At 53.9% G+C, this 26,982-nt stretch overlaps 1 protein-coding gene across 1 annotated transcript in view; it reads right to left on the bottom strand.

The window, feature by feature from the left end:
- Positions 1-8,357: 8,357 nt before the first annotated feature.
- VSTM2L (V-set and transmembrane domain containing 2 like) overlaps positions 8,358-26,982 on the bottom strand; it is a 33,378-nt gene continuing 14,753 nt past the window's right edge. Inside the window, exons 2-4 of the mRNA XM_039227059.1 lie at positions 18,396-18,565; positions 17,050-17,100; positions 8,358-9,786 (exon numbers count right to left, since the gene is read on the bottom strand). Coding sequence (XP_039082990.1) covers positions 9,514-9,786; positions 17,050-17,100; positions 18,396-18,565 — 494 coding nt within the window. The 3' untranslated portion in view covers positions 8,358-9,513. The remainder of the gene's footprint in view (positions 9,787-17,049; positions 17,101-18,395; positions 18,566-26,982) is intronic.

The following is a 26,982-nucleotide window of genomic DNA, read 5'->3' as shown; positions in this document are numbered from 1 at the left end:
ATAGAGCAGAATGTCAAAGATAAAGAGAAAAATCTTGAGTTATAAAAGAAATTGCCTATGAAAGAATGCCAATTGAGCTGACAGAAGATTTCTCATCAATAGCAACAGATGACGGAGGGTAATATCCTAAACATGCAGAGGGAAAAGCATAATCAACCTATCTCAGTACACAAACACTGAGAAAGGAGAGCAAATGACAGACATTTTCAGTCTTTCATAGATTAAGAGAGTTTACCACCCATATCCTCATTGAAAAGATTAATAAAGCATGTATTTCAGCAAAACAGAAAGTGAAAGAAGAAAAACACGAAGTCACAAATTGGTCAAATATGTTGGTAAATCTAGTTAACTTCTGATCATATAAATATTAATTTTTATGAAAAATGATGTAATTAAAATTCTAGACTATTACAAAGAAGATGGGGTGGGGGGAGTTCAATTAGTAGTTACATTGTATTAAAGGGATTGTCTTGTCAAGAGGAAAATAGATACTGAATAACTTTAAACTGTTAGGAAAATACATAGTTAAATAAGTATGTTAAAAAGTGAAATAAAACCACTAAAAGAAATGTGATTTATAGCCTTCAAAAAAGTGGGGAGGAAAAGATATGGGCTACTAAAAAACACTATTTATCAAAAGTTAATTAAGAAAAAAAATTAAACTAACCACACATGTTCTTCACCCTACCTCACCTGCCATGGTAATAGGAAACACACACAACACACACACAAAATAAGATTGCAGAAAATAAATCCAAATAAATCAGTAATCACAATAAATGTAACTGGACTAAACTTACCTATTAAAGACAGAGACTATCAGATGAATTTTTTTTCTAAATCAAATCCAGCTAGAAGCCATGTATTAGAGGTACTATACCTAAGACAATGACACAGAAATGTTCAAAATAGACAGAAAAAGATATCCCAGGCAAATACTAACCAAAGAAAACTGGCCTAACAATGTTAATATCAGGCAAATTAGAATATAATGCAAAAAAGCACTACTAGGGATAAAGTGAGTCATTATATTTATGATGAAACCAAGAATCCCATCAAGAGGGTGAAAACTCATGAACAGAACTCCTTCCCTGGAATTTGAATGCAGTCCTTTTGCAGCTATACTTATTCAAGGATTGATGGTTCATTAAACTGAATCTTCGTGCAGGCTTAAGTCCCTTAATGTGGAAAAAGATGAGGCGTGAGGACAAAGGGAGATTAAAAAATAAGGTTGCTTACTAAATTATTAACCATAAAGCTATGGGCTAAATCAACATAACTGCAACCAGAACAATAAAGGCCTAGCATACCCTAAATCACTTGTGGTACATTTGCATATTAAATTAGAACACTTATATAACTGTAGCCTAGAAAATGGTCTTTATGAAAATGTGCCCATAGTTAACACTTTCAGAAACTAAACTCACGTGGCCCCAAATGCAACTCAGCAAGCCTAACCTCCTTCTCTTTGGGGCGGGAGTAGAGATGGTAAAAGGGCTGAGTTGTAGTTGAAGGAAATCTTGGAGGCTCAAGAAACCTAGGGCATTTGACAAAAGTCACATTTGATGACCTTGTAGACAAGAAAGACGAATGAGTTGGATGAGGCACATTTAGGTGAATTTGTCTTGAGCCCCAAAGGGCAGCTGATTAATAGATGCTGTTAAGCAGGAGGAAAGTTCTTAATTGTTGAATTCTATAAGCCAGGCTCAAATCCTGGGTCTCTCATTCATTTACCAGCTAGGTGACCTTGAGAATTTTTTTTTTTTATTTCTCTGGGTATCAGTCTCCCCAGAGAAAGCTGCCCATCTCAAGGATCATTGTGGAAATCGAATGAGATAACTCATTAAAATGCTCAGCACATGACAAGCACTCAACAAGCGATACTTCCATTCTCTAGAATAGGATCCACATGTATGATACAAGTTGCAGAGTCTTAGTGACACAGAGTTCAACAGTATAAAACAGCAGTTTGTAATCTGGGCTGCAATAATAGGAGCATGCTCTTGATAGTGAGGGAGAGTTCTGCTCTGCTTAACACTGGTCAGACCCCATCTTGCGTAGTGGTTTTATCTGGGGAAGCCATGTTTTTATTGGGACCTAGACCAGTGGTTCTCAAACTGTGGTCCCCAAGACCAGCAGCATCAGCATGGTGAGGGAATTTGTTAGAAATGCAAATTATTGGGACTCACTCCAGCCCTTACTGAATCTGAAACTCTCAGAGTGGGACCTAGAAATGTATGTTTTAATAAGCTGATGTTAACAAACATTAACATGATTCTGATGCATGCTAAAGTTTGGGCACCACTGACCTAGACAGATATACATATTAAAAACATGTCTCTTGAGTCCAGCTGAAGGACCTTAAGATCTTCAGCCTCAAGGAGAAAAGATGTGATCAACCTAAATAAGGGAAGATGGAAGAAGGAGCTGGCTTGTTTCTCCATGCCACTCCAGTGATGGTTAGGATCAAGCACGGAAAACACGGGGGAACAAAAATAACATGGTGGGTTAAAGAAAGTGCTCTTGTCTGCAGGTAATTGACAACTGACCCAACTGGCCTAAATCATAAGGGATTTATTGATTGATAATAGGAATCCAGAGGTAGGGAGGTTCTTATCCGACTAATTCACCCAATCAACCGCATCCTGAAAGACTTAGGCTTTTCCTACCAGTTGCTTCTACATCTCAAGTGGATCAGCCACTCTCCATGTGGTTGCTCAATAGTAGAAGAATTTCCCAGCTCACATGCTTAGACACTAAGAAGCAGAGGAACAAAGTGTGACTTCCTTGTGTCTCCTTTTAAGGAACCTTTCCCAAGAGGGGCTCCACTCTGCCTCCAGCAGATGTCCCCTCAAATTTCATGGTGAATGGAACACAGCAGGTCACATGACCCTTCTTCAGCAAGTCCCCAGCCAGGATAATGGAATTGCTAGCATTGGCTTGGACCAGGGTTTATCTACCTCTTCTGTGCCATGGACTTCTTTGGCAGTCTGGCAAAACCTATGGACCCTTTCTCAGAAGACTGTTTTTAACTGCATAAAATAAAATGATAGCATTACAAAGGAAACCAATTACACTGAAATACAGCTTCCAAAATATATTTTTGAAAATGTGTGATATAGGAATAAACTTGCTTCTTTATTAGTGCCTTAAATAACAAATTCTAGCAGCAGATCTAATAACAGCCATAATTTTGAAGTAGTGATGAGTGTGAACAGTGTTCTGAGACACTGTAATAACTTTTGTGATATGAAAATATTTGTGATTTCTGTTGGTGACAGAGTCACAGAGTTGCTGCCAACACTACTATGGTTTGTTGCTTACATTCATAATAGAAGGAAATGCTAAATTTCAGTTGGAGCTTAGTGAAGACAGAGGTGTAGTGGTTGTTTCCCCCATGCAAGTTGGTGAATCCCATGTGTATCATCCACGGACCCCGGATCGGGGTGATCTGTGGACTCCACACCAAGAGCCCCTAGCTTAGATTAATCAAGATTCATACGCTGGGGCTAGGAGCAGGCAAGTCTTCATGGAAACAAATGGCTTCCAACAAGTGTGGATACCTAAGCCACATCAAGACTAAATCAAGCAACACAAGAAGTGGGAGCGGGGAGTGGGTGGGAGTGCAGGGTGGAGGGAGAGCGGGGTGGGAATGGCTCTGAGGTCTGCTGCCCGTCCTATCAAACACTCCTGCAGAAGAACCCTCCTCACCACCGGAGGGAGAGACAGCTCAGTCACCGCATGGTGCACAAAGCAGGATTCCCTCCATATTATTCACTTTTGTTCCTGGTTAGTTTTTGAAAAATAGTTGTATGCATATTAAGTTACAGATGCAACACTTGCCCTTTACAAATGTTCGGCCCACTGGGGTATGTTCCTTCTATTCTACTACTTAGAAGGGACCACAGCTTGGTGGGTGTCTTTTCAGACAACTTGCTGTGCACACAAGGCATCCCAACAGCTCACGAGCCAGCACGCAGGGAAATTTGTGAGCAATGCAGATTCCCAGGAACTGCCCTTCTCCTTGTTGGCGAATGAGGGCAGCTTCAGTGTGTCAAATGCTAAGTTCACAGTGTCCCCTTAAATTCTACCCCCCCCCGCAATGTTTTAAGATTGTCAGAGTTGTTGGGGGAGAGCAGTTGGATAGACTCTCTCCGACTGAAAGTATATAGTCATCTCTCTGGTGCTAGTATCTCCATGCTTTAAGGATTTCCCACACACCCTGAAACACCCCGAGTGTGCAACACAGTTCATAGACCCATATTTGGAGAATCGTTACCTGCAACGGCAAATCATCAGAAATAACTTAGCTGTCCATCAGTAGGTGAGTCCTTAGGGTCATTGTGGTGCCTCCGAGTGGTAGAATGCTCTTTCTGTTAGCAGCAAAACCCAGAGCTGGTAAGAAGCAAGGCCTATGGCATGTGGTTAAGTGAAACCAACACCCACTTTTAGAAAATGTATTGTTATTAATTTTTTTTAGTTATGTGTGTCTGTTTCTTTAAAGGATCATACGGTGCGGTATTTCTCAAACTATCCATTGGCCATATCCATCAGAACCCTGTTGGACATAGATTCCTGGGCTCCACTCTAGAACTGCTGGGTCAGAATCTCCAGGGATATAGCCCCCAAACCCGGGTTGCTCACTAGCTCCCCTGACTCAGATGCCCCGGTTCTGCCAAAGTGTGGGCCTGGGTGGCTCCCGAGTCCCTCTCCCCATCCCCTGGATCAGGCCTCCATCATCCTCTGCCCCCACCTGGTTCCTCATTCAGGTGCTGGGATGATTTTGGAGCTGTGCCTGGACCTGTAGGTCGCTCGTCACATAGCCAGGACTTGCCAGGACAGTCAGTTCTGCCCTGAACCCAGAGGGCCAGCCCCTGGGTTGAAACTCTGACACTCTGTCACCTCCTAAAATGAGGCATCCCTGCCTCACACCCTGAATCCTGGGGTGAAGGACCAAGAGTGGAGGGCGGAAGCCTCATCCCTGTTTTCAGTTACCCCATCCCCACCGTGCACGAGGCAGAAAGGGAAGCTCTGGGCAGGATCAAGAGGGGAGCCCTGAGAGGGTGGGGCTCACACCAGGGTGGCCATGCAGCTAGGGTGGGTGGGGTTTGGGCCAGAAGTCAGGGCCTTGGAGACCAAAGGAGCTGGGGGCTGGAGATGCAAGAGTAAGGGAGCTGAGCCAGAGGTCCCTGGCCAGGGGCCTGCTCTCCCTCCCCATCATGAGAACCACCTGGGGCATTAGCTATTGATGCAGGCAGGGATCTGAAGGCCAAGAGGGGGCCTGGACATCTGACTTTTAAGTACACCAGCCCCCTGTTATTCTTAGGGTGCTGCACAAAGGAGAACGTGGCCTGCCACTAAGCTGGAGGTATCCAGAGGCTTATCTGAGACTTAAGGATAGACCTAGGTATACTTTTAGGAACGGAAGTGCCCTGAGGTCAGCACAACTGGGTTCTGGCTTCCACACATGAATCACAGCAATATTGGGGCACCTGGGTGGCTTAGTCAGTTAAGTGTCTGACTTCGGCTCAGGGCATGATCTCACAGTTTGTGGGTTCGAGCCCTGAGTCAGGCTCTGTGCTGACAGCTCAGAGCCTGGAGCCTGCTTCGGATTCTGTGTCTCCCTCTCTGCCCCTTCTCTGCTCGTGCTGACATTTGGTCTGCACGTCTCTGTTGTCTGTCTCTCAAGAATAAATAATAAACATTAAAAAAATTTTTTAAAGAATCACAGCAACATTAATAGGGAGTCAGAATTTCCTGGGTGCCCCCCCCCCACGGGCACTGTGCTGCAGTTAGGAGCAGCCCATTTCTTTCAACAGATTTATTGAGATATAATTCACATACCATCCAGTTCAGCCATGTATACAATTCAGTGGTTTTCAGTATCTTCACAGAGCTGTGCGTCCGTTGCCACAGTCCATTTTAGAATATTTCAGTCACCCCAAAAAGAACCCCGCACCCATTAGCAGTCACTTCCCGCTCTTCTCTCCGCCTAGCCCTGGCAACCACCAGCCTGCTTTCTGTCCCTACAGATAGTCCTGTTCTGGACATCTCATATAAATGGAATCATACAGTGTGTGACCTTTTGCATCTGGCTGCTTTCACTTAGAATAGTATTTCCAAGGTTCATCTATTGTGTAGCGTGTAGCCCTCCCGTTTATTGCCCAAATAATATTCCATGGTCTGGATACGCCACCTTCTATGTATCTGTTCATCACTTGGTGGGTACGGTGGGTTGTGTCCACTTTTTGGCTGTTATGCCTAATGCTGCTGTAGTATTCCTGCATACGTTTGTGTGTGGCTATGTGTTTTCAGTCCTCTTGGCTATGTACACAGGAGTGGAACTGCTGGGTCATAGAGTAACTCTCTGTTTCACATCCTGAGAAACTGCCTGCCTATTTTCCCAAGGTGCCGCAGAGTACGAGTGTTCACCAACGCTTGTTATTACCTGTCTTTTTGATTCTCGCCCTCCTAGTGTGTGCAAAGTGGTATCTCATGATTTCTATCTATACCTCCTTGGGGGCCTCCCCATTTCACAGAAGAGGCAACTGAGGCTCAGAGAGGTGAAGAGCCTAGCCTGAGATCCTGAGGATGTCCAGCAAGGATGGACAGAGGCAGGATTCTAATCCAGGCACTCCTCTCTCTTGGGCTGTGTTCCCAATGGAGCAAGAAAACTCCCTCCAAGGAGGTGGCGGCTGCTCTGAAGGTGGGGGAGACTGGAGACAGGACCCATGCCCTTGGGGGGTATAAAATGAGATCCTGCAGAATCGAAGGATTTCCCATGGAAAGCCCTTCGCCAGTGTCTGTTGTGGAGTAGGCACTCAGAGTACTGTTATCGTTCTAGCACAAGTCTGTACCCTCCCCCATACCTTTCCAGAGGAACCTGGGCTTGTCAGGACCTGCCTCGCACTTTGGTATTTCTGAAAGGGACCATATTTGTTGAAAAAGGCTGGGCGCTGCTCAGATAGGACCACAGGCCATATAGATCATCCTGCACAGGGATACATGGATTCTGCAACAGGTCCCCAGCCCTGCCTCGTAGCCTGGCTTATCCATGTCCTTAACCGGCGAGCCAGCCAGCCCGCCTCCAACCCACCCTTCCCCACACTTGATTCTCCTCATCTGAAAACTGGGGATACAAACTTCGCTTTGGGGCTGCTGTGGTGATCAGTACAGGGCCTGGGGCACAGTCAGTGCTCAGCCAAGCACTGTTAGGTCCCAGTCCCTGCCCTTGAGAGAGGCTTGCTCTGTCTGGCTGCAGGGGAGCTCGGGGACAGGCTAATGCCCCAGGCTCAGTGTGGGTGGTGCCTGTGGCCCAGCTGGCTGTGAGGGTCTCACCTGAAGGTCCCAGAAGGCCACACCCTCAGGCAGATTCTCAGCAAGACTCTGGCAAATGGGACTCTCCTCTGGCATGAGCCAAGGGGAATCCAAGCCCAGGGCATGATGGGAGAGGTGGTGATATCTGAGGGGGTTCCATGTCTGGCAGAGTAAGAGTCCAATGGCTGGATGACCTTGGGCAAGCCACTTCACCTTCTGATGCTGTTTCCTCAACTGTAATAAGGTGATGGTGATACCTCATGGGAGCAAATGAGATCCCCAAACCTCTGACCCAGCAACCCCATCCCCACCCCAAGAATCCCATGCTCACGTGCACCAGAAGCAGGCGAGAATGCCCATGGCAGTGTGGTTGACAATAGCACCCAGATGGGAACACAGATTTTTGTCAACAGTAGAATGGATAAATAAGTTGTGGGATATCCATGCAGTAATAAAAAGGGGCCAATCACAGATGCCTGCATCACACGGATAACTCACAGAGCGGTACATGCGAGGATGGAAACGATCTGACTCCATGCATCTCTCATCATCAAGTGAGAGAGCAAACCCCACTGTGCTGCTTATACATCTGGGCAGTAAAGCTGTAAAAAGAGCAGGAGAAAAGTGCTCACCTTAAAAGTCAGGGCGGTGCTTACTCTCTAAGGAGGAGACCATTGGGTGTGGCGAGGAGCGGCTGGGCTGGGGGCTTCTGTTCTGGGTGCTGTGGTCTGGTAGGTGGCTCACCCGTCCTTGCTCTATGATGTATTTATTGACCAAACAGTGTAAACGTGACTTAGGCACTCTTCTGTACGTGTGACTGTCTCAGAGTCTAAGAAGAACTCAAGTGCCTGACGGCTGGACTGGAGCTGGACAGAGGCTGGCTTCCTTGGGCCCTTGCCTTGGGCCCCGGCCAGCCCGTGTTCTGCGCTTGGGGGACAGAGGGCAGGAGTGAGAAGTTGCTGGCCAAGCCTGCCCCCCACCTGCCCCTCCCCTGCTGCACTCTCCAGACACAAACTCCCCAGAAAGACACTGCCCAGAAGTTTTGGGGTTTTTTTTAAACCGCTTTATTCAGGTTGGCTGGTAGTCACGGATTGGATCGTGTGAACGGGGTTACCCACACACTCCCCGGGCAGAGCCCTCGGCCCCTCCCATATCCCAACTCCATCGCTGAGGGGCAGCCAGAGGTTTGAGCCAGTTCCCAGGGGGTGTTGGGCCCAATAGAAATATTTACAAATCATCAGGGGGCAGGTGTCCCCCCGATCAGGAATTTTGAGGGGGTTGGTGTGGGGTGATGGGGGGCTTTGGCTCCCAACAGCCCCAGGCCCTTGGGTGGGCGTGGCATGGGCCCCAGGAGGGGGCTGGGACATTGGGAGCTGGCAGAGGGGGGCTCTGGGGAGAGCCTCGAAGACCCTCGAAGGGGTCCTGCTGGTGCACAGCTCTGCATGGGGCCACTGGGTCAGAGGGGAAAGGCCCTCCTTCGGACTTGCCACGTTGAACACGGGCAGATTCCTAGTCCCCCCACCTCTGCAAAAGGTGGGACAGGGAGCTATTTCTTAGGTATAAGGAAGCTGGACAGGAAGGAGCCACCAGGAGGCAGTGAGGTGTCTCCCTCTCCCCTCAGGGTCCCTGTGGGTGACCCTGATCACAGGCCACAGGCTCAGAGCAAGGCTCTCCTGGGGGCTCTGTCCCCAGTTCTTCACCAGGGGAGAGGCCCTAATTCTGCTCAGAAGATTCAAGTCCAAATTCAGGGAGGGGTCACTGTCCACACCCCCAGGTTCAAGCAGGGGATGATGGGGAAGGAGGGTGAATAAGGCTGGGAGGCCCCGGCTCCGGACAGGGTGGGGGACAAGCAAGCAAAGCAAAACACTGGACTCCACTACCGAAGCCGGTGACAGAGCGGCAGCCTGGCCCTGGCACGGTGCCCACCCCGGCGTCCAGGGCGGTCGTCCCCTTGGCGCCTGGGGCCACCTTCTCCGAGCCAGGTCACCGCAGGGGTCTGAAAAGGGAGGGTTGGGCAGGGCTTACATGCTGTGCAAGGGAGTGGTGGGCAGAGGGCCGACGTGGTGGCCACAGGCAGTCTTGGGGATGGGGAGGCGGCTGGACCCGAGCAGTCCCGTCCCCGGGGGTCCGGCGGCTCCTCATGCACTCTGTACAGCGGTAGGGGCGGGGTGGGCGGGTGGCCGAGTGGGCATCAGTCTAGAGGCTGCAGGCCTCCTCATCCAACGAACGCTTCCGCAGCTCCTTGCCGGGTTTTGGGGGCGGTGGGGCGGGCGCGGCAGGCGGGGCCTCGGGCAGGTGTAGGACCGAGTTCTCTCCCGGCTGCACCCGAAGGTAGGCCTTGACCTTGTGGTGCCGGGCCTTGCCGTCGCTGAAGTCGATGACTCGGCACTCGTAGGTGCCTTCGTCCGTGGGCTTCACCCTTGACAGACGCAGTTTGTGGGAGATGTTGCTGCCTGCCACCTTGACCACCTGGGGAGGGGGACAGAGAGACGGTGCCCTGGCCATCAGGTGGCAGCTGAGAAGGCGGGGAGCGCTGGAGCCAGGAGCACACTCACAGCGTGGGGCCCCAGAGACACTCCCACAAGGGCACTGGGGGGCTTGCAGAAGAGGGAGTTAAATAGCAAACTCCCCACCTCTTTTGACCTGCTTGACTCCTGTTCATTTTCAACATCACCTCCTCCAAGAAGCCCTTGATCACAACCCCTTGTTTATCTCCCTCATAACAGTCATTACAGTTTGAGAACCATTTATGTGCTGACTTGACTTTTGTTTCTTTCCCTGGCCAAACGATAAACACCAGGAGGACAGGGACGATACCCATTTTGTTCATCTTAGTGGCCATCCCGGGCCTTGTACTCTGCAAACAACCAACGCTTGTTGAATGAGTGGACTCACGCCAGGTCCTTTCTTCAGGGGAAGTGGTACCCAGCCATTGTGCTTTCTAATTTGAGGTCACATACACACGACTAGACCCACTTTATAGATGGTGAAATGAAGGCTCAGAAAAGAAAAGCAGCTTCCTGTGGGCCCTGCGTCGGCGTGGGGCAGAGCTGGGAGCTAAACCCAGGCCTGACTTCATGCATGCTACCCCTCCCAACGGCGTGGCAGGCCCACCAGTGGCCACCCAGTGCTGGCGGGCCACAGGGGCGCTTCCCAGGCTCCCGAAGGAAAGAGGAGGGGTGGGTAGGCAGCAGCAAGGAGCCCGGCCCATCTGCCCTGGTTCTGAGCCTTCTGGTGGCCATGACCCCCACAAAGCAGGAAGATATGGGCCTCTGGTAGGAGAGGAGGCACGAGATGGGGACCAGGCGGGGCTCCCAGTAGCAGCGGTGAAGCTCTCCCAGCCGCCCCTCTTGCTGTGGGGCTGAGGACCAGCCTCCCCTGCCCAGCTGGAGGCCACCGGCCCTGCCAGCTCCATCACCTCTGACCAAGGGCACAGGGAGGCCCTGTGGCCCGGCCACGCTCTCGGGCGAGTTAGGAGATGCTGTTGCAAATGCGCAGCGGGGAGCGAATTACCTCAACATCTGTTTCCCTCACGGATATTAATTATCCTTCATTTGTCAACCCTACAAGGCGCTAATGGAGTAATAATGCGAAGCGCTGGGAGCAGCCGCTCCTAGGGAGGGAGCTCCAGCCGCAGCCCACCCCTCCCGCCCCTAGACAGCAGGCAAGGCCCGGACCAGCCCTCCCCAGGCAGTCCGCTCCCCGCCCCCCCGACCTTGTACCCCTTCTGCCAGCAGACACGGAGGCCTCTCAGAGAGGAGGAGGAAGTCGAGGAGCACCACCAGGGTGCTGGGAGGCTGCGTCCGACCCCGACCAGTCACCAGCACCCAGGCTCTTGGGGTGATGGATTCATCATGCGTTTGATGGATGTTCAGCAAGAGCCCACTCTGCGCTGGGCGCTGGGGTCACAACTGTGAAGCAGCCAGACCCCTGGCAATGCTGCGCAGGCTCACCGAGAACCCAGACCCCACACGGAACCCCGCACCTCAGGGACAGTCCCACGTGAGCCATGGCTCTCTCCTGCCCTGGGGTCTACCCCTTTAAGCACGATCTGGAGAAGGCAACTAACAAACACCATAACAGCAGGAAGAGTAGGGCCGGCAGCCAGTGTCTACAGAGCACTTGATCGCTGGGAGGTGATGTGCTCACAGCTTCCTGCATCAATTTTAAGCCTTGCAATAAACCCGTGATGTAGGCCCTGCTAGGCTACCCATTGCATGGGTCAGGAAACTGAGACTCAGAGAGTTAAGGTGATTTGCCCAAGGCCATCCAGCTGGTGACAGAGACCAGGCCTTACCCACATCTCTGGTGAGCCTCCCATGACCAGGGAACCACAGGTCTACCTTTTCACCCCTTCCTACCTCCTTCCCTAGGTCCCCAGCCTTTCTTGTCTTGAGGGAGCCCAGTCCATCCTCAGACTGTATCCTATGGGTGGGTGTCCACCGTGCTGCTCCAGCTTCTTGGGGTGGAGGAGGGAGCTTCTTGGATTCCCTCATTCACAAACGGGGCAGAGAACCCTCACACCCAGCCCTCCAGTGAGACTGGAGAGGCCAGCAGGAGAGGAGACCCCCACTCTGGAGCTTGGCTGTAAATCATAATCACCTCAGCGCTAGCATCGACAGGCCTTCGCAGTGCAATTAAGCACCTAATTATGCTGAAAGAGACAAGGCGAGTCCGTGCCATGACCAGGCTCGGCCTCCTTCCTGCTCACCCATGGCCCAGGCATGGCAGGGGCACCCCTGGGCCCTCAGGGCCAGGGTCCTTCTCCAGAGCCACCCAGGAAGAATGAACGGTGCTGATGTATGTCCATGGTGCCAGACCTCTCCTACGTGCAGCCCCATGGCTGAGCCGGAGAGTGACATGGTGGCCCCGGGAAGGTGCTGGGGTGGAGTTCGGGGGTCAGATGGTCCCTGCCCCAGGCCAGGGCCTGCTCTGAGCCCTGCCACTTCCCGTGCTCTATCAGCAGCACCCAGCCGCTTTTCATCAGCCTCTGCTTGTTCAGAATCCAACTCCGGGTCTCCCCGAATCTGGACCCCCGAAGGCCTCACCTGCTCCAGCCAGACCCTCCCATGTCATCCCTGCCTTTGCTCCTTCTGCCCTCCACATAATCAATCCCAGAATCCCATCCATCTTTGCTCTGAACAGCACTGGGCCCCTCCCCTCCTCTCCGGAGCCCAGCCCCCTTGCACTGGCCAGGGTCCCAGCTTCTCTCATCTGGTCATCATCCCAGCCTCCTCCCAGGTCTCTCCAAAGCCACTGAGCCTCCCCACCCAATCTGTTCCCATGACAGCCAGCCAGATCTTCACACAGCGTCCCCAACTTAGGGCCCTTCCATCAGTGGCTCCCGGCAGTGGCTGGCCAGGTCCCTCGGGGTCTCACCCCCACCTGCACCTTGGCCAAACCAGCCTCCTGCAGTCCTCCAACATACACACCCAGCCAAGATCCCCCGCTCCTAGTCCTCATCACCTCTGTACTTCAGTGCTTACTTCAAATAGCACCTCTTCCAGGAAGCCCTCTGGAACCTCCAGATTAGGCCAAGTCCTCTGTTACTGGCTCAGACCCCCGGGCAGCTCTCCTCATTTTGGTGGTCACAGTTGTAATTTTACTTTTTATCAAGTGTGATGATCAGATTAACATCCATCTCCCACACTGGCCTGGGAGCACCTGAGGACAGGGACTGGGTGTGTGTGACCATGCATCTTTGAGGCCCCCACCATGCTATGGATGTTTCAGGCACTCCCAAGATGGATGAAGTGATTTTGGCTCCACGTGCATCTGGCCTCCCTGGAGGGCCTCAGGACTTAGTGCTCTGTGTACATCGTAGATCACTGCAGGAATTTAAGATAGAAGCATCCCCAGCAGAAAATAAAAATTGTAGTCAACCATGAGCCACCACTTGGCCTGTTGATCCTTTGTGAAGGAGGCAGATGTCGGGCGCTCCTCAGGCTGTGGCAGCCCTCCACCGGAAACTCCAGTGTCCACATGCACGCACACCTGCGGATCAGCGGGCGGCGTTCCCAGGGGCTGGACCCATGCGGCCACTTGATCTGACAAAGGCCCCTGTCTTTTAACCATTCGTGGAGGTTTCATGGAGGTTCCAGAGGGAGGCTGCAGCAGCTTCCTGAGGCCTCTTCAGGGCCGCACCTGGCTTTTAGGGCTTGGTTGGAGGAGATGTAGGCTTTCGGATGAGTAGGCCTGGGCCACATGCACATGGGGACCCAGGTGGCCCAGGGTTCTTTCCCACTAACACAATTAACAAGATGAAGGCAGGGAAGACCCCAGGCAAAGAATTTAGTGTGTGTGTGTGTGGGGGAGGGGTTCAGCTTGTCTTAAAATTAGGAGGTTGGGACCAACTCTATTTGCAAAACTGGTTAAGGGGAAATCAGCCTAAACTCTAAAAGAAAGAACTTTCCATGAGGCCAAAAGAAGAACTTCCAGAACTTGAAAACAGCCAATTTGCCTGAGCCACAGAAATGAGGCCCTGAAGGTAACATCCTTAGCATCTGCAAGCTACCCAGGGAGATGTTTTTAGGCCAGAGGTCTTTCCCCAGGCCCCAAGTTAAATGAGATAATTGACGGGAAGCAAGGCGCTCATCATGGTTTCCGGCATATGGCGGGCACTCAATAAATGTTAGCTGCTTTATTATCATTACTGTTTTCTCACAGATGCCTGTCCTCCTACATAACTGATCTCCCTACATGATCCGGAGCTCTTTCGTTCCCTCCCCTGTCCCTGCACAGGAGCTGGGCCCCCTTTCATGTTCCAGCCACCCCCCTGCATGATGGGAAGAGGAGTCTAATGATCACACATTCACGGAATGTTTCCAATCTACTAAACCACTCTCATTCACATGGCCAATCTCTAGGACTTCACAGTTTACAGAGTTACAGGGATGCCAGGTGCAGGCCCCGCTGTGTCCTCAGCACAGTTGATCCTGAACCTTCCCAGGGTTACCAGGGCAGCCCCAACAGGTCACTGAGCCCTCCGGCATCAGGCCTGTGGAAGCTGATGGGACCTCCTCTCCCAGAACCTGAGACCCCACAGTGCCCACACTGCCCAGCCAGGACACCACTCTGTTTAGCTCCCACACACGTGGTTTTCAAATTAGGTCCCAAAAGTTAAAAATCAGGAGCTGCCCCAGTTGGTTGAGCATCTGACTCTGGCTCAGGGCATGATCTCACAGGTTGTGAGTTCAAGCCCCATGTCGGGCTCTGTGCTGACAGCTCAGAGTCTGAAGCCTACTTTGGATTCTGTGTCTTCTGTGTCTCCGTCTCTCTCTCTCTCTCTTTCTCTCTCTGCCCCTACCCAGCTTGTGCTCTCTCTCTTTCTCTCAAAAATAAATAAATAAACTTAAAAAAAAATTAAAAATTAAAAAAACAGCATGGGGTACCAGGCTGAGCTCCTGCCCGGCTCATTTGGTTCCTCCAGACACAGGGCCTGGGTTCCAGGCTCCACGGCCCCATAGGAGCCACTTTGTGCCTTTGCATCACCTGTACATGTACAGGCAGGGATGCACATCATGTTGGCCTGTCCTTGCATGAGAATCTGTGTCTGGGTTTATATCACTGTTGGCCTGGGTGTGTCTGGATATGTCATTCAGTTATTTATTGGGCACCTACTATGTACGAGGCACTGTACTAGGCTCTGGAAGTGTACCAAGCTCATCAGGCAGGCACAGTCCCAGCCCCACTGCCTCTAGGGGTGTTGGGGGTGGGAGGAGACATGAAACAGATACACACATGGGTGATTGCAGATGGAAACGCGGCCAGGAGGGGGAAGGGGTGCCAGCTGAGCCCCAGGGTCAAGGGAGGCATCCTGAGCTGAGCTCTGAAGGAAGAGAGAGGAGCAGTTTTCTGGGCAGAGGAAGGGGCCCACGCAAAGGCCAGGAGGTGAGAAGGAATGGGAAGGCAGCAAAGCAGCCAGTGGGGAGGGGAAGGGGAAGCCAGGTCATGCAAGATGAGACGGTGCCAAGGGTGAGAAGAGCGAGTCAAGCAGAGCCCTGAAGGCCGAGGAGACACGTCTGAGCCTTCGGGACTGCGGGAAACCAGGGTGTGCGTGTGCTCTCAGGTGTCGGCTAACTCCGTGCCTGGGTATTTAAGAGCTGTCATGTACAAGGAGGTGGTCTGTGCCTCTCTGTGAGGTTCCTAACCAGACCCCCAGAGCCCCAGCTGGAGCAGGAATCACAGGGGCTGGGGATGGGGAGTGATTGCACAATCACGCTGAGCACATTTATTTTATTTAACTAATTAGCAGCTTCGCATTCCCCTCACGTGGGGCCTAGCAGCTACGAATTCTAATCCTCTAAGTCAATTAGATTATTCTTCCCTTTGCCTGAGACACTCCTTAAACCCCAAACAAAATCATAGCAGAGAGAGTTGCAGGTATGTTAAAATATACACAGGTCTCCACCTGGCCAGGCTTAACGGGTGGGTGTTTGGGCAAGACACGGGCATTGCCTATGGAGAGGGTGAGGGGCACGGGTGCAGGAAGGGCTATAGCTGTCCTCACCTGGAAGCGGCTTGAATTTCCAGACCCCAACTGTGCAGACCGCACAAATGTTGCTTTAAAGGCCCTTGTTCTCTCAGACGTCCACCTCTTGCTAGAGTGGCTGTGAGACCCTCTTCCCCGGCCTCCCTGCCTCTGCTCTGCCGTCTTCAATGTCCAGCATGCCCCGCCCCCCATGCCTGCTGGCGCCCACTCTTTACGCTGTGCCTTCTGCTCTGGGGCAAGGCTCCGCAGCACATCTGTGTCTCATTGGCCATGGGGTCCAGAGCTCCCCCACAAACCCTTGAAAAGTGGTGGAAGAACCAATAGAAAAGAGGGAATTTGGAGGTCACTCCACCCCCCCACATACACACTCCTACTCTGGGGGCACCTACATTTCTAATGTTTCTAGTGGATCTACTATCTCCTGCTAGGCTGATCTGAGCCAGCCAAGCCCACGGTCACACATATCCCCAGGCCTGTCCCCATCCTCAGCATGCTTTTCTCTTTCCCCTCCTTTCTCAATCACGCCTGCCTCTTCCAGACCTGGCTGGGGAAGTCCCTTCTCCACAAAAACTGTCACTCCCTGAGGCCCCTGGGTCCCCAGATGAGGCCCCAGCAGAGTCTGGAGACAAGGAGCTCAGGCCCTGAAGACAGGCAGCTCAGCCACATCATGACCACCAGCAGATCTTTGACCCCTCTAAGCCTCAGCTACCCTACCTGTAAAATGGGCAAATGCTTGGCCATTCCCTATGCAGCTGTAGCACTGATAAAAGGAGCCCATGCATAAAAGGGCCTGGCCAGTCTTGAAATCTTTCAGCTGTAGTTTACCGTCCCCCACCCCCACCCCACCCCGGGGGCCAGGCTGACCCAAGTGACCGTGACATGCCACCACAGTCGGTCGTGATGGGCTGAAAAAAGCCAGCTTAGTCTCATTAGACCCTGTTGGTTTCCCAAATAAAAAATGCTGCTGAGACAGACACAAAGCATCTGGGATGCACACAGCCTTGGCCCCGACAGGAGGGAATGCGTCTTCTCTCCTCGTCATTTTTTGTGCCTGTCATTCAATGAACTTGAAAGATCTGCGTCTTTTAAAAACCAGAACGAGGCCATTTTTCCCCCTTTCTTTTTTCTTCTCCTCCATCTTCGTGCCCAAGCTCCGAGCTGAACTGGACCCTTCCTTTTTTTTTAAATTACAGCTGTGTCCTCCATTAGAGCCCTTGCAAGAAGTCATTACCAAAACTCACACTTATTTTGGTGGCGTCCTTCCCTGTGTCTTCCTGCTGAGATGCTTTTAGCTGTCGGGAGGGAGCGGGAGGGGCAGAGAGAGCAGAGACAACGCGTTAGCATCGCGGGGCGGGAGCACAGGACAATAGCTGAGATTGTAGCTATATGGCAAGTGACGCTCTGGGGTCTGGAGCCGGGCGTCCCTCAGCTCTGTGTCGCCTCGGGGTGGGGGTGAGTCAGAGCCAAGGAAGATAGAGAGGGTGCCGGTCAAACTGTGCAGTGCATTTAGCTGTGTGGGGATGTGGGGGTCTGAGGGCATGGGTCAGCCTGCCTGGGAGGTCTGTTGGCTCGTCAGTCTGTACACTTGTGTCTGTCTGAGTGTGTTTGCACTGTCAGGTGTACCACATCCCTGATCGTGTGTTTGTGGCAAATCCTATCAGAGTCCTGCCCACGTACTGTTCCCTGTAGGCTGACCCCAGATGCTTCCAATCGCAAATACCTGCAAATCTGTGCCCACGTGCTTCCTCTGACCGCCCCCTCCCCCGCCCCAGAGTCCTCTGAACCCCGTGAGAAGGGCTGCAGAGCTGACATAGAGTTCAGTATGTATCTGTGAATATGTTAGAGGCTACTTCACGAACGCGCCAGAATGTGTGCGCATGCCTGGTGTGCACCTGCAGGCCCCTGAGCATTTACATGTCCGTGTGTTCCGTGGGCAGATATGCACGTGTTTGGGTATTAGCTGCGTCCACCACGTGTAAGAATGGAAGCGTCTTAGTTTGGGTTCCCCCAGAAGCAGACCTTGAGACAAAGATTCAAGTGCAATTAGTCCACCTGGGAGGGGAACCCCGGTAGGGGCGTGGGTGGTTGAGACCACCAAGGGGAGGAAGCCAATATAGCGCCCCCCGGGGGCACTGGGGGGTCCCCTGTCCCCTGGGGGCAGCTGGGCACTTCAGGGAGAGAATGCAGGGCTCTGCAGTTACCCCAGCGGCGGGCGAGGTCGCAAGGGCGCGTCCTCCAGGTTTGTCTGCCAGCCCTGGACCGCCTTGCTGACCAGCAGGCTCCACTGCCCAGAGGAAACTCTCAGCAGAGCTGGGAGGGGCTCGCAGTGGGCCTGGTGGCGGGTGTGTGCGGGGCGCCAACAGTGTCTGTTCCAGTGAGTGCGTGCGCAGTGGCTGGGTCGCCCGCCTTGCCCTGTAACCTCTGGCCTCAGTTTCCCCGCCTGCACACGGAAGGGAGGGACTCTGCTCTTCGGAGGGGCTTTCGTGCTCTGGCCCTTCCACGTGCTCAGCCCAGGTCTGCCTCCTGCTCCCGCCCTGGGGGCCGGGGTTCTCCCAGCCTAGCTCGGGGGTCACCCAGGGGGCGGTACCTGGTTCGAGGCCCACGCCTGCTTGTCGGTCCAGTCCCTGTGGCTCCGCACGTACCACCACTGGATCTCCAGCGAGTAGGAGGGGGAGCCGCTGCCGCGGAAGGAGCAGGCCATCTCCACGTCCTCGCCCGTCCGTGCCGTCATGTCGTGGGGCGTCTCTGTGAACAGGGCTGTGCGGAGAAAGTGGGGGAGGAGTGGCCGGGGCTCAGGAGACAGCAGCGCCGGTGGGCCGGCCAGTGGGAATGGCCTGGCTTCAGACGCGGCCCCTGGAGGAGCTTATCCAGGCCAGGGCCAGGGGTGTGGCTCAGCCTCTGGCAGGACACCGACCGCCCCACCCCAGGCGGGTCTCCATCCCAGAGTCCCTGGGGGCAGGGGACAGCCACCCAGGTGAGGGACCAGAGGAGGGCCCGGTTAGAAGGCATGAGCAAGGAGCCCTGGGAGGAAATTGCCATTTTCGTTAATCCTTCCAGATTTTTCTAGTCAGCCCCACCAGTCTCGCTCCCGGGTTATCCCCGACCCCAGAGCACAGGAGCCAGCAGCAGCCTTGCAAGACCAAGTCGGACCTGGCCAGCCCCCCGCTTAGAAGCCACCCGGCTGCCCGTCTCCTCTCTGTCCTGTGAGCGTGCCTCACTTTTGCCCTGACCGTACCCAACGTCTGGAATGCTCTATCCTTGGTCTCTCTTTGCCCAACTGGCTCCTTTATCACTCAAAGCTCAAACTTGGCCCCTCGGAGAGGCCTTCCTTGACCACCCGGGGTAGGATCCCCCTCACCCTGACCTCCTGCCCACCAGGTCACCGTCACATGCGTCCACGGCAGGCACTGCCTGCCCGGCTCCTGGAGAGCAGGGAAGTGGAGCTCCCACTGCCGCTCCCAGCCCCCAGCAGGTGCCCTGTGTGTGTACTGAGTGGGTGGAACATTCTCCATCCTCTGACAGCCCCCCAGGTGCGGTGGGAGCCACACCTGCCTCCCGTCCTTCACGAGGCCTGGCTCCCCATGAAAATCCCAGGGCAGGCACTTCCCCTGACCCAGCAGGAGCCCTGCCCCCCCCCCCCACACACACACCGACAGGTAAACGAGAAAACAAATCCCTGTTTAACGTGGCCGTGCCCCTCCCCACCATATGTTCTGTCTCCTGTCTCTGCAAACGAATACTGTCCGGAGATGCCATTAGAATTCTCTCCTCTTCTCAGGAGGGATTATCTCGCCCTGGCGACATGCAGGTCACCCAGGGAATGTGTCCGTCCCCCCTCTGCCCGGTGCCCCACCTAGCTGCTACGGCCTGCCGGGTCCCCCCACCCCCGGGTGCCGATCTGCCACCACCTAGCCCCAGTGGTCCCTCCAGTGTGTCCCCGGCAGGGACGTGAGGGTCCCGCCCTGGGGCCACGTGCCTCCTGCCCTTCCTCCAAGATTCCAAGGGCTTTGGGAACATCAGGATTGACAAACAGCTCCACCTGCAAGTCCCTGCCTTTTCTGCTGGACACACAGGGTGTCCGTGTGGAGCCTGACTCCGGGAACTGGGTTCTGGGCTCAGATAGTTTGCAAGGTCCCTGATCCCAAAGGTTAAAGGTTTATGAGACAATTCCTGGAGGTTTCCCACATTCTGTGAGGTCGGGGAGGGACTGGCCGCCGCTCCATAAACAAAGCCTGTTTAATAAGAGTGAGTGTTTGCGGGGGGTTGGGGGGGGTGGCGCCTGGATGGCTCACTCGGTTAAGCGTCTGACTCTTGATTTTGTCTCAGGTCCTGAGCTCATGGTTCGTGGGTTCTAGCCCCACATCTGGCTCTGTGCTGTCAGCTCAGAGCCTGGAGCCTGCTTCAGATTCTGTCTCCCTCTCTCTCTGCCCCTCCCTGCTTGTGCTTTCTCAAAAATAAATAAGCATTAAAAATTTTTTAAAAAAAAACTTTAAAATATATATATACATGTTAAACAAAAAGAAGAATGAGTGTTTGAATTACTGCACATGTGCCCAGTGAGGTGTAAGGTGCCTTCACGAGCATTGGGACCGTCCTTATTCCCACGGGGCAGGAGACAAAACCGGGCTCCTGGAGGGAAGGTACTAGGCCATGCCTTTGCCTTTCCAGGTGCCCAGGCCCCAAACTGTAGATCCGTCCTTGACCCCCCCCCCACTGCCTCACCCTGTCTTATAGCCCACATTCAGTCTGCTGGGAGCCCTGTTTCAATTGAAATGTAAATAGCCACTTTTAGGTAATGGCCACCGTGTTGGACAACACAGCTAATACATTTATGTTGTGTTTATTGTCTGCTTTCCCTGGAGGCAAGGACTGTGCCTGTCTTGTGCACAGATATATCCCCAGGTCCTAGAACAGTGCCTGGCACATAGTAGGTGCTCAATAAATACTTTTTAAAAATGTTTATTTATTTTTAAGGGGACATATGGGCAGAGAGAGAGGGAGACACAGAATTGGAAGGAGGCTCCAGGCTCTGAGCTGACAGCACTGAGCCTGATTCAGGGCTTGAACCCACGAACCGTGAGATTATGACCTGAGCCAAAGTCGGACACTTAACCTACTAGACTACTCAGGTGCCCCTCAATAAAGCCTTGTGAGTGAATGAATGAATGAGTAGCAGCGGAGCAGGGTCCAGAGCCAAGAGGTCTGTACCCTGAGAATCCTGGGCCAGGCCCAGCCCTCCCCACCTCCCCTGATGCCAACCTGTTGCTCAAGCAGGACTGAAAGGGGCCATCGAGGCCTTGAGCCACGAAGAGGAGCTGAGAGGTGACCAGTGAGCCCTTGGCCCCTTGTCCTGGGACAGCTGGATTTTGCCTCGATCCAGACCCAGGATCCTTTGCAAGCTGGGGAGAAGTAGGGGCGGATCCAAAGCAGACAGCAGTGGGACCTGGCTGGCCTGAGACTGTGAGAGGTGTGACCTGCAGGTGCCACCGCAGAGCCACAGGAACCAGGAAGTACTCGCCCTTTTCCCTCCCGTGCACGGGGAAAGGGGTCCACAGCTGCTTGGGTCACGCACTAGGCAGGGCAGAGCCAGCCCTCGAACCCCGGCCTGTATGACTCCGCCTCCACGCTTCTCCTCCGCCTAGGCACGTGTGAGTGGGGGAAGTGTGTCTGGCCGACAGAAGAGAGACGGTTCGCAGGGGTCTCATGGTGGCAGGAAGGGCAGAGATGGGCTCTCCTTGGACGGGGACTCCATCGGGGGACCTGGAGAGGGGCCAGACCTCCATCCACGCTCGCTCAGCCTCCCCTGCCCACAGGCCCCCCCAGACTGATCAAAAACCCCAGCCCAGCCCACCAGTTCTTTTTACTGATACAGTAAGCAAGGCTCAGAGAGAGTGGCATCTGGCCTGGGGTTCCGCAGCAGCCAGGGGACAGGAAGCTCAGGCCCCAGGCCCCCTCGCCCCCAAACAGCCTTGGGGGAAGACCCCTCCATCTGGCCATGGGTCCCCTCCCCATCCTAGTAATGGTCCTGTAGAGGGCGCTATCCAGCAGAAACCGCGCACACGCCCTGCTTGTGAGGCAGGTACAGAATTTGTTAATTTTCTAGTAGCCACATCGAAAAAGTTAAAAAAAATTTTTTTTAAACAGATGAAATTAATTTTAATCATGCATTTTATTTAACCCAAGATATCAAAAAAATTATTTCAACATGTCATAGAAATTATTAATAAGACATTTTACATTCATCCTTGTGCTAAATCTTGGCGATCCAGCATGTACTTTACACGATTACAGTACATCTCAATTGAGACAAGCCCTCCTGGCAGATGAATCTCCCCTCCCCCCACCCATGTCCCCACTGCTCAAAGGAGGCAGCCAAGGCCCAGTGCAGGGCAGTGACCCTTCCCAGGCCACACAGCGGAGCCTGCATTTGAACCCAGGCCTGTCTGACTTCCAAGACCATGTTCTTCCCAGATTACTTAAATTCTCTTGGTTGCAGAGGTCTTTCTTAAAAAAGTAACAGGCCAGAGGCACCTGGGAGGCTCAGTCCATTAAACAGCTGGCTCTTGATTTCGGCTCAGGTCATGATCTCATGATTCGTGGGATAGAGCCCCGCATCAGGGTTTGTTTGCACTGACAGTGAGAAGCCTGCTTGGGATTCTCTTTCTCCTTCTCTCTCTGCCCCTCCCCTGCTCATTCTCTCTCAAAAATAAATAAACTTGAAAAAAATAAAGAGTCTAAAATGGCCAACCTCGCAGAGCCCTGCGGGGCAGGCTGGGGACCACAAAGGCTTGGGCAAGCACAAAGGAGGCCTCTCACTCAACCTGAGGCAATCAGGGAAGACTTCCCAAAGGAGGTGCTGGGCTCCCTACCTACCCCCCAGCCGCAGGCGGGGCAGGCGGTCCTGAGCCAGGAGTGGGGAAGGGCTTTGGGCGGGAGGGTGGATAGAACTCTGGCTCCAAGAACTCCTGGAACCAGGTGAGTCATCTGTGGGTGCAGCCACCACCTCCTCCCCCTCAGTGACTCTGGTCCCAGGGTCTCCTGACCCCCTGAGACCCTTCCAGGACCTGCCTTCAGGTGCAGTGGGGGGAAGGCCCCTCAGGACCCCACGGGCTCCAACCTCAGTGGTGAAGGGGCCAATGTGTCTGTCAGACAAGTGGCGAAACCAAGGTTCTGGGCATTTGAGGCAGACTCTGAGTCCCCCTGGTCACGGGCAGCAACACGCGGGGCTGTCCCCCGACCTGCCCCTGAAGGAGAAGCAGTGTATGCGGGTGAGCGCCTGGAGCGCAGAACTGGAACCGGGGACGGAGGATGGAGCCTGTTTCTGCCAACAGACGGGCTGTGTGACCTGGGGGACACCTCTCCCCTTCTCCAAGCCTCGTCTGCCCCTCTGTCCCATGGGGGGGGGGGGGGCGGTCAGGCCTGTGGTCTGAGAAAGCCACCGGCTCAGACAGTCTGAGGGAGAAGGTGATGTGTGTCCTGACAGCCCTGTCCTGGGCACTGGGAAGGGGAGGGGGCGCATGGCAGCCAGGCCAGAAGATGAGTGGACCCTGACAAGCTGAGTCCGGGGGAAAGGAAGGGTGTGAGCCAAAGCAGGAAGACAGAAATCCAGAGAGCTTGGTTGCTGTTGTTCAAAAGAATCCATACCATTTATTAAGCATCTACTCACGCCTAGCACCATGCAGGCACTATCTCTAATACTCTCTAATCCGCTCACCCCCATTTGACAGATGAGGAAAACGAGGCTCAAAAAGATGACAGGACTTGCCCACGGTTCCCACAGAGCTGGGTGTGGAACCTGGGTCTGACCAGCAGTTGTGACCAAGACCCAGGGGCCCAGCAGCCCCCATCAGGGTTCGGTTTGAGCTGATCAGGAAAAGTTCAGCCACCAGCTTCCCTTCCTTCTGCGTCCCACTTGCACACTGCCAGAGTTGGGAGCTCAGTTCCTCATACCTCCCCTGCAACTGGGCAGCTCTAATTGGCCCAAGGTTCTTGTTTCCTAACCTAACTCCGTGAGACAGGATAGCGCATCAACACCAGAAACTGGGAGGTGAGCCACCTAACTTTGCTGATGACAGTGCGGTGATAACGTCTAAGACACAGGGCACTTGCATCGGGCCAGGCACTGTGCCACCCTCTTCACGGACATGCTGCTGTGGGGGAAGTGTGATGCTTATTATCCCCGTAGTTCAGGTGGGGAAGCTGAGGCCCAGAGAGGTCAAGGACTTGCCCAAGGCCACAGAGAAAGCGTGAACATTTGAACCCAGTTCTAGAGCGCTTGAGAGCGGAGCCCGTAACTTCTAGACCTTGTTCCTACAGCCCCTCTTCCTCATCCCTCCCCCACCCCCTTCCCTCCAAACACCCAGACCCCCCCCCCCCCCACACCCGCTCCAGTTAGCTGCCTGCTGAGTCTGGGCCAGAAAATCCACCTCTCCTCCTTAACTTCCTCCTGTCCTGAGCCTCCTTCCCTGCCCAGGGAACTCCTCATGGTCAGTCCCTGGGGGAGGCTGGCATAACTGTAGATTTTTGAGAAGGCTGCAGTTGTGTTCTCCTGCCCCAGGGCCCGAGATGGGCTGGGCTAGCTGGGAAGACAATTAAAACGGCTGTCCACAAATTAGGATTCTGCAGGAGCAAGAGAAAGGGGCCTGATTGAATGCAACCTCTTCTTCCTTTCTGCTTTTAATTGGGGGAGCAATGCAGTCATTAACCCCAAGCCCGCTTATCAGGGCATTGTCAGCAGGAAATAACTCTGTGGCCCTGGCCCATGTCAGTGGGTTTGGTTTCTGGTAAAGGCAGAGGATGACTTGAAAGAGCTTGTCTGCCCTTCAAGAGCAGGTCCTGACCTCCTTCGTAACCTTCCAGGCCCTGGTTCAATGTCTAGGGCTTGGCCTTCAGGCCTGGGTTCGAATCCTGTTTCTTCTGCTCCCCAGCTATGTGACCTGGACAAGCCCCTTTACCTCTCTGAACCTCCGCTCTTCTTTATATGAAAAAAAGAGAGGAGAGAATGCCTCATGCTTACCATATAGTAGGTGCTCAACAAATATCACTCCCTTCTCTCACATTCTAGCTCAAAATTCTGTCCCCTCTGGGAAGATTTGACAGATGCTCCTTGCAGCTCCGTCAGATTATGCAGTGGGTACAACAGCCGTATCTCACTCATACCTGGGCCCGTGTGCGACTACCCATCCTTTAGTCCTGTATCTGCTCCTTCCTCAGTTTGCTCCTGACAGCCCCCTACCAGTGACACACAGGCAGGCCGCCGGGGACCTGCCCACCAAAGGCAGCCCCAGCCCACTCCCTGCCTCCCTGCATCTCTGAGGCCAGACCGTCTGGCCCCAAATCTCCTCTCTCCTTCTGCACAGTCCCCCTTGCCCTTTTCGTCTTCAGATCCCTGGCTTGAGGCTGCCTTCTCCAGGAAGCCTGCAGGGACTGGACCCATCGGTCTCTGCCAGAGTGAGGGCAGGTTCCCCTTGAAGACCAGTAAAAGGATCAGCTCCTTGTCAGGGGAACCAAGGCAAAAACGGAGCTCGAGGGAGGCCCGGAGGGCAGAGCGGAGAGAGGCCCCGACGGCCTCTAGGTCCCCGCTCAGCCCGTCCCTGGCTGCGCCCTAGCCGGTCATGGCCCGCTCAAAGCCCTCCAGTGAGGAATGCATACACAAAATGTGGGCTGTCCACACAGTGGAATAGGATTCAGCCTTAAAAAGAGGGCAATTCTGACACGGGCTCCAACACGCGTGAACCTGGAGAACACGATGCCGAGTGAAATAAGCCAGGAGCCAGAGGATGAGTGCTGCATGGCTCCACTTATGTGAGGCCCCGGCGCCGTCAAACTAGACACAGAAAGCAGAGGGGGGCTGCCGGGGGCTGGGGGAGAGGAGAAGGGAGCGGGGGGCGGGGGTGGGGGGCGGGAGCGTTTCACGGGAGCAGTTTCAGCTGGGAACTGCTGCACAAAAATCTGAATATATTTGTTGCCACTGAACTGTACACTTAAAAATGGTTAAAACGGTAAATCTGATGTTGTATAAGTTTTACCACAATTTTTGTTAAAGCCTCCCGTGGCTTCCCTGGCCTGCAGCAGTGGTTTTCACACAAGAATTTCCCTGGGGTTGTGCCCGGAACACTCCCCACCCCCACCCACATCCCACGCACGGAGGCCCCTCACCTCATTCAAACCTTTGCTCCCGTGTCCCCTCCTGCGTCTTCCCCATCCTGACTGTCCCCTCATCACTACTTCACGCTTTTCCCTCACCACTGACACTAACATACTCTCTCATGCGTCTCACTCACCGCCCCACCCCCAACCTGAGGGTAAGCCCTTCAAAGACTGGAGATTTGGAGCCTGCTGTTTACTGTGGGTTCCTGGCAGCTGGAGTGATGCCAGGCACGCAGTAGGTGTTCAGTGAACACTGGCTGCTGTCACGCATGACATACAGGATGGCTCTGGCAGAAGGCAGAGAAGGGACCCCAACCCCCGGCTCAGGGACCCCTGGGGGCTCCAGGAAACACACTCGGGGACGCTGAGTCAGGTTCTCGGCTCTGCCGAACACTGACGGGGACCCCTCCTGCCTCTCCCAGTCACTCGCGTGTGTCCCCCCTGGAGCCCGGGTCCTGGAATCCCAGCTCACAGGTGGCCCGTGCCCAGAGACGCCCTCCCTGCCAGGGCTGGGGGCCCCTGATGGTCCCTGAGTCGTGCCACTGCCCCCACTGGAGCACGTTACTAAGGTGTCTGCGTCGTCCCCCGCCCGGGAGGTCCCTCAGCCCAGGGCCCCTGCTGCCAGCTGGGGGTGGCACTCAGAAGGCGGTTAGGCAGGGGCTGAACGGGGGAGTGAACGGATGAATGAATGAAGGTAGAAAGGTCACACAAACCCCCACAGGACATAAGTTTGAGGCTGTAAGGAAAAGAGCAAACCAAACAAGGGAGACAGACATCTTTTGTTTGCTGGGTACTTACTATGTGCCAGAATGGAGTTTGGGGCGGACTTGTGCCCACAAGGGCAGGGACAGGGACAGACAAATGGACGCTGTGGACACAGCAGCCTGGGAGGTCCTGGTTGGGCCCCAGCAGGCCGGGCCTCTCCCTGCCCCTTCTGGCCCTCATGACCACAGGCCGCCCGAGCCCAGCCTGGCCCACACGGGCCCTGCAAAACCGACAGGCAGGCTCCCTGAGAGGGCCCATAA

Source organism: Hyaena hyaena, unplaced genomic scaffold, assembly GCF_003009895.1.
Source record: "Hyaena hyaena isolate Hyena2069 unplaced genomic scaffold, ASM300989v1 scaffold_25, whole genome shotgun sequence".
Taxonomy (NCBI): domain Eukaryota; kingdom Metazoa; phylum Chordata; class Mammalia; order Carnivora; family Hyaenidae; genus Hyaena; species Hyaena hyaena.
Note: the sequence above shows the minus strand (reverse complement) of the source record. Positions and strands in the feature narration are given on the sequence as shown.